Source organism: Falco cherrug, chromosome 9, assembly GCF_023634085.1.
Source record: "Falco cherrug isolate bFalChe1 chromosome 9, bFalChe1.pri, whole genome shotgun sequence".
Taxonomy (NCBI): domain Eukaryota; kingdom Metazoa; phylum Chordata; class Aves; order Falconiformes; family Falconidae; genus Falco; species Falco cherrug.
Window position 1 is genome coordinate 54,823,883 of NC_073705.1, and position 15,974 is coordinate 54,839,856.

The 15,974-nt window shown below is 37.7% G+C and overlaps 1 protein-coding gene across 6 annotated transcripts in view; it reads left to right on the forward strand.

Annotated features, from left to right (window-relative positions):
• The window catches only part of PTPRE (protein tyrosine phosphatase receptor type E), a 109,149-nt gene extending 93,430 nt beyond the window's left edge, over positions 1 to 15,719 (forward strand). For all 6 annotated transcript variants that reach the window (XM_055719962.1, XM_055719966.1, XM_055719964.1 and 3 more), the window contains 7 exons: positions 1,128 to 1,221; positions 2,052 to 2,128; positions 3,102 to 3,236; positions 4,011 to 4,136; positions 5,885 to 6,045; positions 10,899 to 11,034; positions 12,525 to 15,719. In XM_055719962.1, the coding sequence (XP_055575937.1) occupies positions 1,128 to 1,221; positions 2,052 to 2,128; positions 3,102 to 3,236; positions 4,011 to 4,136; positions 5,885 to 6,045; positions 10,899 to 11,034; positions 12,525 to 12,599 (804 nt within the window). In that variant the 3' untranslated portion in view covers positions 12,600 to 15,719. The remainder of the gene's footprint in view (positions 1 to 1,127; positions 1,222 to 2,051; positions 2,129 to 3,101; positions 3,237 to 4,010; positions 4,137 to 5,884; positions 6,046 to 10,898; positions 11,035 to 12,524) is intronic.
• Positions 15,720 to 15,974: the final 255 nt, after the last annotated feature.

The following is a 15,974-nucleotide window of genomic DNA, read 5'->3' on the forward strand; positions in this document are numbered from 1 at the left end:
AGTTTCTGAAATGCAGCTGGTAAGTCCCACCCCAGCAGAAGCAGCCTATTGTTGTTTTGTTATCGTGCACAATCTCACGGGTGAGTAATCTCTGCTATAAAAAAAATTGTTGAGGCAAAAGAGCAGTGTTTGTCTTCCGTGTCCTGGGAATGCTGTCAGCAAAAACTGAATAAATAATAAAGGATATTGGTCCCTTCACTCGCAAAATCGAAAGTGTGTAGAGCCAAGCTGCAGGACTTGGTGGCCGGCAGTCCATGATGAAGTCGTGCAACCTGGTTGTGCCAGGAACAGGGTGATGTACGGCAGGGAGAGCACAGCCCGGTGGACAGAGATGCAGGAAGGAAGGAGCGGAGTGTTAATACTCTGAACAGGGTTGCAATAATAGTAATGTGAATGAAATTCATATGACTATGAATTCAGTCAGTGTCTTGACTGTAAAGGAAGTGAAGGCTATACAAGAGAATTTTTTTCTAGTACTTGGAAACAACGTGGAAATGCAAAGCCAGTTACCGAGTGCCCGGCTGGCTGGAGTGCCTGTTGGCAAAGCTCCTGGTTGGGGGCTGCTGCTGCTGGAGGGAAATGACAGGCGGTGTGCTGGTCAGTCTGCCTCTGCTGGTGTAAAGGCTGCAAAGAACAAAATGAAATAATTCGCTAAAATGGTAGGCAGACCTTTTCATTAAAAGGTATTTTCAAAAGTGGCCACTTTGTTGAAACTAAATATCTAAATGCCAGATTTAAGAAACTGAGACCTGGTCAAAGGGAATGGGCACTCTGTGCTTCTGAAACAATGCTCACATAGTCCAAAAGTGTCTTAGAAAAAACTCCAAACAACACACAGACCCAAGATGTTAAAATCTGTTATCATTGCACAACCTTTAAACTCGATTGCTATGCCTTGGGAGTACGTTCAGATTCTTAAATATTTATCAGTATGCAAAAATTACATGACTGTTTCTCTTAATTCATTCTTATGGACAGGACAATGAAGTGGCTTTTGTGAGAAGTCAGTCTGGTTTTGACCGTGTTAATAAAGACCCTTGGGAACCCCCTCTGAGTACAGGACGTGGTGAGCGAGAGCCACTTCTGTTCCAATGAACCCTTATCCTCATTTGTGTGTTTTATTACAGAAATTAACAAATGTTCGAATAATGAAAGAAAACATGCGAACTGGCAATCTTCCAGCCAATATGAAGAAAGCTAGAGTCATCCAGATTATCCCATGTAAGAGATCAACTTGTAAAATATAGAAACAAGTGCTATAAATACCTGGTTTTCCTAAGGTTGTGGTGAGTACGTGCTGGGTCTGTAAGCTGACAACGGTACAGCTGGTATCAGAATCCAGCTGTTGGGAGAACTCCAGAGTAGATGTCCTGCCTGAAGCTGGAAGCTGGAATTCTGCAAATAATTTCTGCATATGTCTTAGGTTTTAACTTCTCTGCCTGTAAAATAAAAATGCTTTCAAAGCCTGCTGTACTGTCCAGAGAGGTAGGTTTTGGGTTTCCTTCATTTTTAGCTAGAACACATGTTTTTGGGTGTTCCATTAGCCGTCCCCTTGGTTTTGTTGTCCTCTCTGCAGGCACATCTGCTGTGAAGTTTAGAGAACTTCCTGACACAAACAGCACTGTCCTCTCCTTCTGAAGTGTCATATCCTTATAAAAGTGTCTGCAAACAATTTAATGAATTGGGTTTTACTTGTATCAGTGTAAAATCTACTGTGATCAGGTGTTTTTCAGGACTGAATTAAATAATTCAGCAGTTTCACCTTTTAAACCGATGTATTTTCTGTGTGATTCCTCGCATAGCCTGGAGCAGCACTGTAATGTCTGCACCTGCAAAACAGAGATTCAGACCTTGCTGGCCATAGCCTGTGTGAATGGAAAAAACAAGAGCACAAAAACTAGCATCCTCCTCCACACACTTACTGAATCCTGGATAAGGTCTTTGAGACACACTTTGACGTTAAAAGATTTTGTTGGGTTTGTTCTTTCACAAATTTAACAGTCAAGCAGTCAACATACAGTTAGTAAGACTATACTTTTTCTTTTCCCCAGATGATTTTAATAGAGTGATTCTGTCGATGAAAAGAGGGCAAGAGTATACAGACTACATCAATGCTTCCTTCATAGATGTACGTATAAAAATATTTTCATGTATTTAAACTGCAAGTCAGGTATTTTGCTGTTGCTGAGAAGTGTTTTTAAAGAAACAAAATCAACTTGGCTTATGAAGAACATTAGCTTTTTTGTTTGGGTTTGACTTATGAGAGTTTCTAAATACATTTCTTATCTGGTGTTTTCAATTTCAGTTTAACCGGTTGTGTAATTTAAGCATTTTTGTGGTTATTAGATTTATAAACTAAGGCTTTGATTAAATTCTAGCAATCAGGCAGCGAAACAAATTAGCTGTACAACTAACATCCAGCAGCCGCATTGTGTGCAATCAGGTTAACAGTTGTAAATATGTGCTGTTCTGAGGAAAGGAAAAAGAAAAGTCCACGTTTAGCTCAGGGAAAGGCTATCACAGTGTTTGGGAGCCAGGGTTTACCTGGGCAGACCTGCCCTAATCCCTGACTTTCTTCCTGGCTTCCTGTTGGAACCTGGGCAACACCTTCCGCTGTGTCTTGTTATTTAAATATGAGAATTAATTATATCCTTAAGCAGTGAAACCCCATTAGTGATTGAGGATTGTGGATACTACAGCTGTGAAGATCACATCAGTATGTAGGTAGAAGTGTAGCTCAAAAATTTAGTTCAGTGTTAATTCTGTGCTACAGCTAATAGCTGCCGTTTGTTATAATCTTGTTGTGAAATCTTTTCAGTTACTGCAGAATTCCATCCCTTCAACCGTGACTGTAAAAATCATAAAATACAACTCGGGATTGTGAATTTGGTTTGGGGTTTTTTCCCCTGCATTTCTGGCAATGAGCAAGAACCGGGTGGGCTCAGTGTCACCAGATTTGCAGTAACTATCATGTTGTCGAGCAGCGTGGCTCCTGGGAAGCACCGGTTGTAGTGGTCATCTTCTCTCTGAGCATCAGCTCCGTCCCTCTTCACTGGTACCCGTGTGTCACGACACAAGCAGATCGCGGTCTTTCTCCGCAGGGCTATCGCCAGAAGGATTACTTCATTGCCACCCAGGGACCGCTTCCACACACGGTGGAGGATTTCTGGCGGATGGTGTGGGAGTGGAAGTGCCACACCATCGTTATGCTCACAGAAGTTCAGGAGAGGGAGCAGGTATGCATCCTGCAGCTGCCAGCTCCAGAGCAAAGCAGTTGCTGTGAACAGCTATAAAATATGAGCATTGATATTAGATGAACTATTTGTTGCCTACAAACTCTAGCGATACGAGATTTTTTTTTTTTTTTTTTTTTTTTTTGCCTCTACTAAAATGGGCAAATGCTTCACTATTTGGTGTGGGCCAATGTTGCTGCTTTTTCTTGAATTGTCAGAAAACCCACCAAAGCTTCAGAATGATTTGTGAAAGGTCCCAGTTCACATTAATGGGGGGGCCTGACATGGAATAGCAGTTTGGGATTTGGGAGCAGCTGGACAAAGTTTTTGTGAGAAATTCTCTTCTGGTTCTGCCAGCACAAGCTCCAGTGGCTTATTCCGAATCTCTCCTAATACATCATTAGTTAATGGGGTCCTATGTACCTCTGTGTGCTGCAGGTTGAAGATTCAGGGTTCAGCGCTGCAACAGGGTGTTTTACTGCTGTGAAATGTTTTTCACTGTTGGTTTTGGGAGGCTTTTTTAACAACATCGCATTGCTTCCTGGAGTCGCCTTTTTTATTCTAATCTGTTTTAAAGCTGTACTTTCCATATGATTCTTGTAATGGTCTACATTACAGAAATATTTTATTACTGTATCCTTGGTTATTAGCCTTTTCATTACAAACTGTTCAGAACACATTATGTTGTACATCACCTCCTATATCAGAGATTCATGACAACGTAGATAACTGGAAAAAAATTCAAGGAACATCTACAATTCTCTCTCAATTTTCCAGGAAAAATGCTGCCAGTACTGGCCATCAGAGGGCTCTGTAACTCACGGAGAAATAACCGTAGAAATAAAGAATGACAGTCTGATAGATGCCATAAGTATAAGGGACTTCGTAGTTACGTACAATCAGGTAATGGGGGTTTTTTTGCACTTGAAGGTATTTACCAATATGATTATGTAACTCCAATTCTGGGATTTCTGTCTAAAAATATATGTGGTTAATCAACATCCGACACTGTACCAGTCCAGAGGAAGCTTGTATGAAACATTTTTGCTTAAAGCACTTTGAAAATTCTGGTCAGTAAAACATGTTTTTTACTTAAATTTGCTTAAATTTGATCAAATTGGGGTGTGGGTTTTATTTTTTGAGTTTTTTTACTCCCCAGTGTTTTGTTCTTGCTGTTATTGCAGTATTTTCTACCATCTCCCATATATCCATAAAAGAAAATTTGATTCAAGATTTTTAAATCCTACACAGCATTTTACAGCACATGCACTTGCCTCTGCCTACCGGCTCTTCGTTTATGTTTCTCTACTACAGGGCATGATCTGCTCAAACCTTTTTTTGATGTTTTGAGCATGCATCTCCTCACTCACTGCATCACTTCCCTAGGATCTGATTTGCACTGCCGTTTGTTTTTTTTTTTTTTGGGGGGGGGGGGGAGAAAAAGTAAAAGAAAAAGATTACTTGCATTTGAGAATGTCATTCATGTAACTACTTAATGCACCACGTACAATTTAAGTACATGTAAAGCAAAAGGACTTTAAAGTACTCTTATTTCCTTACGAAGGAGGGCGGTGGATTAGGCGTGGGTACACACTGTCCTTTGTTAAAGCACAGAGTCCTTGTCAATATGTGTCACATTGGGAAGTATTTTTGGAAAGTATTTAAAACTCAAGTAACAGCATTTTAGATAATATCCCAGCAGCAATGTGTTTGCACTACAGTCCTGCATTGTTAGAAACGTCTTCTGCTGCAGATGTAAGAAATTTGGGTAACTTTAGTATTGTGCCTGAGTTCAGCTAGAGTACATCAGTGACACTTGAAGTAATATTATGTTGAAAGTTCTCCTGAAGAGTTGGGAGGAAGAGGGACTGACCAAGCCTTTTTCTTCATAATGGTGACATCTTCCAGGATTCCAGTACAAAAAAGTCCTGATACTTCCCACCAAATTCATACATCAGATGTCCCATGTGGTGGACATCTTGAAAGCACCTAGCATCAGCAGAGACGTCATGTTTTCAGCTGGCTGTGACCTGCAAGATTTGATGATATATAGTAAAATTGCCAGACTATTAACGTTGCATCCATACGATGTTATAATGCCGTCATGGGAAGTAGCAAACAAAAATTTCAGGGTAGTTAAAAGAGCCTTTGTGCGTCCAAACCTGTCTAGAGCTAACTGCATAAGCATGGTATATTAATACCTATTTGAACTTTTAGCATTTTTTTAAATCAGCAAGCATAAAGGCAAAGCAAATAATTGTTAAGTTTCCAAGTAGCAGGTAGTGTACAATGAAGAGTGCATTTCATGAACTGGGTTGTTTCAGTGCCACTTTGGATTTGGCCTGTGCATGATGAAAGCTCTCAAACATTGGTACTCAGGATGAATAAACTTTTAAGTGTCTCCTTAGTACTACCCAGATGAAACAGCTGTGCAAATCAAAAGGAAAATTATAGGGGTAAATTATCAGCATAGTAGATGGAGAATTTAGAAACAGAACTATCAGGTTTGCATCACCAATATATTACGGAGCAGGTTGCAAATAGCCCCCTCTACGATAGCAGTGCAATATTTATGCTACAAATGTTTCAGGTAAGTATGTTTTCCATTTTGGAGTAACAACTGGATAAATCTGGTGTTCTCCTGTGCGCAGGGTAACCAGGAGAAGCAAAGCAGGCTCGTTCGGCAGTTCCATTTCCACGGGTGGCCAGAAATCGGGATTCCTGCAGAAGGAAAAGGGATGATTGACCTGATTGCGGCTGTCCAAAAGCAGCAGCAGCAAACAGGCAATCACCCAATTACTGTGCACTGCAGGTAAGAGTTGCCTCTTCCCACTGTTAGCTAAGGAGCTGGCTTGCTTTTTATCCAGGCCAGTTGTTTTTACAGCAGTTTTTCTTCATGAGGGAGTAAACGGTGTCCTTTTAAAAAAATAGTAATTAAGAAATGCAAGAAAAAGATAGAAAAAAAAATAGTATTACATAAAGGAATTCTTACTCATCTTTTGCTAAATTAGCAAAATGGATACTTTAATGGCTGGGCGTAAATCAATGCATTACTAACTTGGAGTGTTGTACTCTTGCACCCGAGTTTTGCTAAATGCTCTGATTAGGAAAGTAAAGCTGTAGGTTTATTATAGTGATGTGCAATACACCCCACCAATACAGTGCTTGAATGTTTGATCAAAATCAAAATGATGTTGCTTTTTACAAGCTATCAGGAAAATAAAATATATCCCTAATCTAAACTGAAGGCAAAACATAGTCCTGTTGAAAGCATGGAGAAAACAGTATTTACATTGATGATAAGAGGTAGCTTGTATGACTTGATACATGTCAAGAGTATGACTTGATACATGATAGCTAGAAAATATTCTCCTGTGCTAGGTTTACACTTTGTGGTTTTTTGGTTGGTTTTGGTTCTTTTTTTCTGAATTTTAAATTTTTATTGCAGCATCTTTTTTTGTCTCCTTTATCTTTTTTTCATCTCCTTTTTTTTTTTTTTTTTTTTAAAGGTGTACATTGGGCTTTTCCTCTGTTTTTTCAAATTATATTTTTCAGAGGGTAGGATTTTTAATCAGTCTTTTGAATTTGTCTTTTTCTGTACTACATCTACTGGTTTAAAAAAAAATAAAAAGCAGTAGTAAAACTAGTATTCTGCCTTTTCTTAATTCAGAAATCATATGTTGCTTTTAAAATATTTTCAATGTGATAATTGAATAAAGCTTTTTCTGTTTTGTGGTCAGTATGAAATCCAGCTCACAGTACACAGGGATGGGGTCAGTAGGGTTTCAGAGCCCCCAGAAGAGAAGTTCCTATGCTTTGTTTTGTTATTTTTTTTAAGAAGGTATTAACTGAAGCAGTGACTCTTTGACATGAACCCGTTTTCTGCCATGAGCTGCTTGGAGCTGCTCTGGGAGATGCGCTGACTGACTCCAGCTGCTCTTACCCAGCATGAGGGTTCTCCAAGGCCACATCCCTCCGTACCATGTTCGTGTAAGACCTCGTGCAGTAGAGTCTCTCTTGTGGCTGAAGCTCGCAGGCTCAACCACAACATAAAAAGCAATCATTGTTTTGTCTCTGATTGCCTGGAAAATAGATTATTTAATTCATTCTAATTAGTGGCCTTCTAAATCTTTTCCACTTGGGCATGCTGTACAAGATAAACAGGTTTTGCTGGACCATTGGTCATCTTCCACTAATATGTGAAGTTCCTGGCATATTTATACCTAAAAACATCTGTTATATGACTTGTGATATTTTCTCTACGTGTCTGTGATCCCACTACTGAGAAACGCCTGGCACCTACTCTGTGATAGAAGCCCCTTGTGACTACTCACGAATAAGCTTCTCCAACCTTTTGTCAGTGAGCTAGACCATACCATGCTGCTTCTGGATTTTGCCTGCATTTCTGAGAATACCCATTGGATTTTGAATGAGTTATTGATTGTTTTTTCTTCAGAAAAAAACCCCCAACCAACCCTGTATTGATTTATGTGACACCCAAATCATTCTTGTAGCATTATCTATAGGGAAGTAGGCTCACTGACCATTTGGAAGTATTTTGGTAGAAGAACCTGTCTGCTTGTTACTAGAGTTAGGAATAGGCATATCACAGCTGTTCTCCACAGTGTACACCAACTTTTAGTTTGCTCGGATCTGAGCTTCAGAGGCGCTGTCTGTCTGGTTTGTGTTTGGCTGTCTGCAGCGTCACCTGAGTCTTCATGCACTGTTGAAGGGAATTGATCCTGGGAGCTTGAGCCAGGACTTGGAGTTGTTGCTGGTTTGGGAGATGATCTTGTACCGACCCTTATCCATTGCTAAAACTTTCTCCTCCTTGCTTTGGAAGTGTTTTGCTTTCTGCTGTTTTCATATTTACCCTAGGGGCCTGCAGGTTCCCCCACCCCATGGTGGCTGCACTCGACGGTGATGATGACATTTTGTTTTCAATTCTGCCAATCAACAAATTTTAACAGCTCCTTCTTTTGAAACGCTAGGGAGTTCACATTCTGAACGATGCTTAAAGTCAGTAAAATATCAAGGAATTCTAGCTAGTAAAATAAGAGATAAAAACTCGCCTGTTTGATGTGCACAGATCAGATACTTAAGAACTATCCAGAGTATATTTTGCTTCTACTTTTTCAAGCTTTTAGACCTGTAGCCTGTCTGAAGCCTTTGCTTAATCATTTGGCATGCATTTTTCCTAGATTTTTTTTAAAATCTACTGCAATCATTTTAAAATGGATTAAACAAGAAAATAAAACCCAAACCACACAATGTATTCTAGGATTTTTAATGCTGAGAATTCTCTCCTGACCCTACTTGGACAGCCTGTACATCACAGCTTTCAAGTTACTTGAACTTCTCCGTGAAATCATACTTGAGTCTTCAAATATAAATGAATGTAACTTTATGAATAAGTAAACACATTTTAATTCTAAGACTGTGTTTACATGAACTTGTGAAAAGTTCTGTTCATTTTTTCCAGCTAAGAACAGTTGAAGGAGCTGCTAAAAAAGATAAATCTTAAGTACAACCAAGACAGAACCCTAAACAGTTTGGAATGGTTTTGCTAGCCGAGTTGCCAACAGGATTGAAAGCCATTCTCTTCCCGTGAGTGTCTGCAGCTGTCTGCTGTTTAGTTCATGGCTGCCTACACTGTTTCTCTCTTCCCCATCTCCTCCTTTCAGTGCTCTAATGAACGATGCGAGGCTGCTGTGTTTTTAGACATCCCTTCCTTCAGTCTCTTGCCCAGTCTTTGCTCATTCTGCCTGTCCCTTGCTTTTGAACTTTCTGTCTCAAGAAATGAAGTTTGAGTCAAATTTAGAAGTTACCTTTCTTAGTTTTTTTGCTTCAAGGGAATTGCAGAAAGAGAAGCAAGTATGCAAACAGGAGCACTGCATTCCTGTGAGACAATACATATTTTCTCCCACATTTCAAATGCAGTTTAGTTTTCTGTACACCCATACTAAAAATTCTTAAATTCATTTAAAAAGCCCAACATGATTTAAAAAAAAAAAAAAAAAAAAAAAGCCGGGCTGTATGGGCTTTAAGGATTTGCTAAAAGCATGTTTTTGGAAGAAAAGGAGAGTGACCCCTAGCAGAAGGAGTATTAAAAATGGAGTGCAAAGCAATGCATAGCCACCTCTTCTAGGCATAAATGAGTAAGCAGCACGTGTGATGACGTGTGTTTACTTTATGTTCCTGTCCTTATCTTTGGATAGTTGTAGACCTATTCTGAAATGCATCACTTACTGGTTACACAGATGGCTACTGGCGATTAGCTAATTATAAATAAATCTGAACCCTTTTAGATTTTGTATTTGTTCTTAATCTGATACAAGTAATTGTCTAAAGGGAATAACACATCTAATACATTATACCTGATCATTTTTCTTCCAAGACTTTTAATGTATCCAGCTGAGGATACACACATTTGCACTTAATCTTTTCATAAGGCTTATGCTTATCAGATTTTTTTGGTATTTGATAGAAATAAGGTAGAAGCAATGACATGTGTTTACACTCCACCCATTTATGGTTAAAACACATGAAAATTTTAAATGTAATAAATGTTGTGTTGATCCTTATTCAGGAATCCAGTGAACCTTCTATTTCATCTTACCACTGATTGTCGCTTTCCCAATCCCATCCTGGTTTTAGTAACTATTCCCTCTCAAAGCTGTTGGCCTTCCAGTGCACAGCCACTGTTTTGTTGGTGTCAAATCATCCCTAATTAGTGTGATTAGGAGAGAGAAAGAAATCTTTTTAATGTTATTTTCCCCTAGAGTTAGGCATAATACATCAGGTAATGATTACTGAATTATATTTGGGTGCCACAGAATTGTGATCTGAAAGATATATAAGGATATAAAAGGACAAAAATACCCTCGGTCAAACATACTGAAACAGAAGAAACTGCAGTTACTGTGGTGTACATGAGGTTGCTTATTGTAGTCAAGACAGAGGCAGAACAGGTGATTTTTAGTTTCTTTTGTGTACTATAGCCGCATATGTAACCTTGCTTTAGTTTGTCCTTGTATTAATACATCTGTTTAAGAAATGGCTTAAATCCTAACATTCATTAAAGTAATAAGAGTTGGATAGGACACTTTCAATCAAATTGCTTTGGAGTAAGAATAATAATGATAATAATGCTTTCATATCTGTCTGCCATGCAGAAGTATAAATTGCAACCTAACAGAAAAATGTGGGTTTGATCACACAGTGCTTCCTTGCATTATAACCAAGTTTTTCACCTGAAAATCTAAAGGTCATGTTCTCCCCCATCAAGAATAAAACAAAAAACAGAGCATGGGAGCCCTGAAAATTGTCTTTGTTGAAGATGAATGCGGATTTGAGTAAGCAGCTTTGCCAGCTCACTATTTGAGTCTCAGACTTTGACTAAGGGTGTCCGTGTGCTGCCACAGCCAGCTCGGGATCTCCCACCTTCGTACAGAAGCTGTCAGTAACGAGCCTTTATGGGTTCCGGCCTGGCTCAGAGTTAATTTCCATTAATTCTCTCTCCCTCTTAGCATAGCTGTGGTGACAAAATAAGCACACAAAAAAATGACTAGAAGTTGGCTAATAGTAATATTTAGCTCTTCTACGTCACTTTTTTTTTTTCATTTTTATATTACTGTATGTCAAGTAAATGTGTTTATGTTGCAGTGCTGGCGCTGGAAGAACAGGTACATTCATAGCACTCAGCAATATTCTGGAACGAGTGAAGGCTGAAGGGCTCTTAGATGTATTTCAAGCTGTGAAGAGCTTAAGACTGCAAAGGCCACATATGGTGCAAACACTGGTATGATATTTAGCAATCCAGATCTTTGTCAAAGGATGTATGTTTGTAAATATTCTTGTGGGAGGAGAACAAAGGATTTTCTTGCAGGTTGAAATAAATAATGTATGATGGCTGTGTATGTACAAGGTATTATCAGAAATCTGTATTTTTACAGATTTTTTTTTTATAGCATTTCTAAAAATATAATTTGGCTCAACATTCTGTGTCTTGCAGCAGCTGGAGACAGTCAAACCAAAATCTTTTGAATGTTGCAGGTGACAAAACATATGAAGTAAATGCCTTTTAACCCCATGTATCAGTTGTTCCTCCTTACCTTTAAAATGTGTGAGCTTACATTGGCTTGAGGTTGGTCACTTAAAGGGAGAAGTATCTTTGACTTCTTTACAGTAATCTACAAGTACTATGTGAAGTTGTGTCCAGACACTTTCCCCTATTGAATAAACATCTAAAAGTTGGGGGGGTTTTAGGCTTATATTTTTGGAAAATATATAAAAATGCCGGTATTTTGTATTTTGATAGCAGCTTCCAATCAGTAATTTGAAACTGCTTTAGAAACAATAATCTCAAAACACCTTTTTCAGGTAGATGTGTTCTCCATATTACAGGTAGGAAGAAAGGGGCTAAGGAAGTAGAATTGGATTATCTGTAGTCATGCTGAGACAGGGATGAAATATTTCTTTTGGGGTTCTGGCTCCGTGATTTAATAATGTTAGTTGAGGGTGTAATTGCCCCAGACATTCCCAGCTGAGCCTGCAGAAAGGTTTCTGCTAAACTCTGCTTTCCAGCATGAGTGAATTCAGATGCCAGTTCTGTTCTGTTCCAGGTTTTGTAATCCAGCAAATCATGTTGAAGGCATATCAGTATGCCAGGAAGATCAGGATGCATCCTGTCTTTAGGATGCAGAGGACTGGCCCGGCAGGCTAACATATAGGCAGTGGCTAAATAGACAGCCTTTGCAAGGGGAACTCTGTTTCAGAAAAATAAACGTAGGGCTTTTTTAATGATCTATGCATTTCATGTTAATTTGTCAGAAGTTACATTGTCGCTTGGTTTCTGCTGTAAAGCTCAGAAGATGAAGCCCAAAGCTGAAGAGCCAGGCTTCCTGGGGAATGCACAGGAGGAGTGACCTGCTTTAGTGTGAGCCGGGCAGCAGCCAGGCACAGTGAGCTGCTTCATTTAAATGAGAAGACAGGTCTAATAATTGGTTCAGTTTAAGAACTATCACCTAGAAAGATTGAAGAAATCATTTTAACTGAAAAGCAGCAGTCTGCCTGTATCGGACAAAAGAGCGAGGTACCATTGCTTTTTTTAAAAAAAAAATAAATACGTAAGTAGAAATCAGAACAGAACGGTCCTCAGCTACTGGTCCAAGTAACGGTCCAAGGTAGAACGTGTTACGTTTATCACTAGGATTTGCATAAGAATGATTTTTTTTTCCAGTGTTAATTGTATGATGCAACCAAAGCACTTTTTTTATTATTGTTTTTCAGGAACAGTATGAATTCTGCTACAGAGTGGTACAAGATTTCATTGACATATTTTCTGATTATGCTAATTTCAAATGAAAATTCCTGCCTTATTTTTTAATTTGTCTGTATAAATAGTTGTATATTCTGTTAATTTATTCCATGTCATTTTGATTGACTGTACTGTAAATATGACCTTGTGTTTGCTCTAAAAGTTGTATTTGCTGTATAAAGTTATTTGTTAAATATAAATACCTTCTAAAGCAAAGTATAATGTTCATATACAGTATATCACTATAAAATGGTATAGAAATCTTTATTCTAAATAACATTAAATTAATTCTTGAGGGGTTATTTCTTTGAATTTTTCCACTTATAAATACTTATCGATAACGTTATCTCCCAGTTCTTGAACCTTTACACAGGTGATTTACATTTCATACTAAAAAAGTGAATTGTGGTACATATGTTTAAACATGTTTTGACCATAAACCTTTCTTTGTGATTAAAATGGATGTTTATTTGGGGACGCATTCTGATAACCTGCTTATGCTAGTAATTTGTTTCACAAAGGGTCTCATTGGAGGCAAACAGACTGTTCTAGTGAAGTGCTATTAATGATAAAGGTATCAGAATATGGCCTTTCATCTGTAATACTGTACAGTCCAACTGAAAAAATAGAACTGCTCTTAAAGTCTGTTTTTAAGAACCTCCAGGTTGATGGCAGTTCTATTTTGAGTCTTACTGTCAATAAGATTATCATCAGTAAAAATAGAGATTTAAATTTTTTATTTAATAGAACTTTCAAAGTCCATTTATTTTGTTTTCCTAAATATTACACCAGCTTAGATCAATTTAGAAAGACAATAATGTGAGTTTACCACTATTTTGAGAATATTTTGCATATCAGAAGAATATATTTTGCAGCACCTGAACTTGTCTACTTGAAGAGGCTTTATAGCCATTGTCAGAAATGGATTTAAAGCTTCTCTACATAAAACTGCATAATTTCCCACTTCTTTAAGGAAAATCAAGAGATGAACTCTTATTCTTTGATTTGACTTAATAGAATAATTAACAGTGGTTGCTAAAATCGTGAAAAAACATTTTACTAACAGTGTAATGCTAGCAACTTCAAGTGTTGTAGCAAAAAGCTCCTCTACATTCTTACCCTCACATATATATTATCAAAAAAGGAATACTTCCTTTATCCAGAAGGGGTATATGATCATGTATATAGATATATTTTTAATGAAAGTACTACTGATAATATAATTGGTGAAATAAAGTTTAAAAGTCTTATCGTAGCCCTGCCCACGGTATGCTTGTGGGTTGTAGGTTAGAAATTCCAAAAATCACAGGGCATCCGAATGTTGAATAATTAAAAAGTATATGTTTTTCACTCTTTAAAATGCATATATGAATTAATGAGCACAAAATATGCGAATATGTACTTTACATAACTAATATGCAATAGTTCTGTCTTGTCCAGTTGGTTGGTTTTTTTGCAATGCAAACATAAAAGCCTTATTTAAAATAAGCAGCTTACATCGATCATTTCACTATTGTTCTTGCACTATTTTATCGCATGACCATTTTTCATTTCTGATAACAAATAGCATTACACTTTGTAACAATGCAAGGAAATGGGAAGGTGTTCACACCTCTCATTTTGTACTGGATGGAAAAGGTGTGGTTCAGAAATTTCTAGGCACGCTGTTCTGAACACTGCCATTTACTGCTTCTTGTCTTCCCGTCAATGCACTTCTGTATTTATTTGTACAGTAAATTATGCACTTAAAAAAGATTGTTTAAAGACTAAACCTTTGTTGTGAGTTGCTATGAGAAGATGCACTCAAGCCAAGAAAGTGTTGAGTAACAAAACGGAATGCTAAGTAAGTTTACATTACTACTGCATGCCGAAATTTTACGTAATTTTAAAAAGCCATCAAATAAATTCAGTATGGAAACCAATACAGTGGGGTTTTCAGTATGATCATTGGTAGCACAGGGAGACTCAGAGAGGTTAAATGATGATAGAAAGTAATGCAAAGGAATTTCCACCGTTTTCCAAAGAAGTGTATTTTCTGGTCGCATTAGATTCCAATGTCAGGTTCTTTCCGAACATTTAGTTTAAATTTGAAAAATAATTTGTCTGTTTGGGTCCTTTAATAAAAGTTTGGATTAAGAGTTGCTTCATCAAGCAAACTTCATGACGCAGCAGCAATGTGGCGCGCTGTTAGTGGGGACCTGTGCCTCCCCACCCCTGCAGGGGTTTACTGCAGCGGGGCACAGGCAGCTCTGTCCTTACAGCAAGTAGTAGGATGGAGTTAAGCTGAAACATCAAATACTCAGTGGGTACTCAGATTTGAGTTGCTAACTCTATTAAGATATCTAGGAGGAAACAAATACCTAGAATATATTTCAGAAGTCACAAATGTAGCTACTCAATGACTTTGTTTAATTTGAAAAGCTTGCTTTGCAGTTCTTGTCTTTAGTCAATAGACTGCTTATCACAGCAGCCTAGTAACTGGGGAGCTGTATTTCGATATAATATATATGACCTTTCTTTTAAATTTTCCTCTGTTGCATGGAATTACTTTAAAATGCCAAATAGTTGATTAGAAGTTGTACATTCTGATCTGTTTGTGGTTTTGGTCACTATGTGACTTGACTGTCTGTTTTCATGTGTTAAGACAGGTTCCAGTTCACCTAAGCATTTGAGCGTTCGCTTTATGACATCTCTATTCCACAAAACATTTAAGTACCATAGGTTCTTTGTTCCTGAAGCAATCCCTTAAGTGCTTTGCTGAATTGGGCCTTAACGAAGAATGCATACTGTAATTACCAGTGTTTTTTAGGGTATTTTTACGTATCAGTTTTTTAAACTTTTAAAATGAGCCTGATCACCCGTGTATTTTGAAATGTTTTCCTTTCCCTAGTACCATTTTTAATGTAAAGTTATGGAAACTTTTCTGTATAACCACATTGTATTTAATTTGTCAAATCTTTATAATATATGTATGTATTATACAGTTTCAGCTATTATTATTTTATTTTATTACATTTATAATTTGATCTTGCTGTGTTTTTAATGCCAGTGAATGTTGCTGAATTATTTGTATATGCAAATTGCAAGATCTAATACATTCTGATGCAAGAACAAAGCTTCGTTTTTATTCTCAAACTGTATTACTTTCTTTAAATCTTTTAATTTCATTCCTGTACTGTGTGTTCATTTAAATTAAGTATTCTAAAAGAGTTGAAATCCATTATCTAGATAAATAATTTTTCGGTACTTATCTGCAGCTATTTGGAAGGAATATTCAGACTGATGTCAGAACTGAAGCATTGTGCATATAAAGTGCATATAAACTCACGATAGCAGTTGGAAGGCCAGGTCTTCCCAAACTGTGTTAATAAGTAAGACCTGACCGTATGGAGCTTTGACATGACTAGCCCCATCGCGGCCTT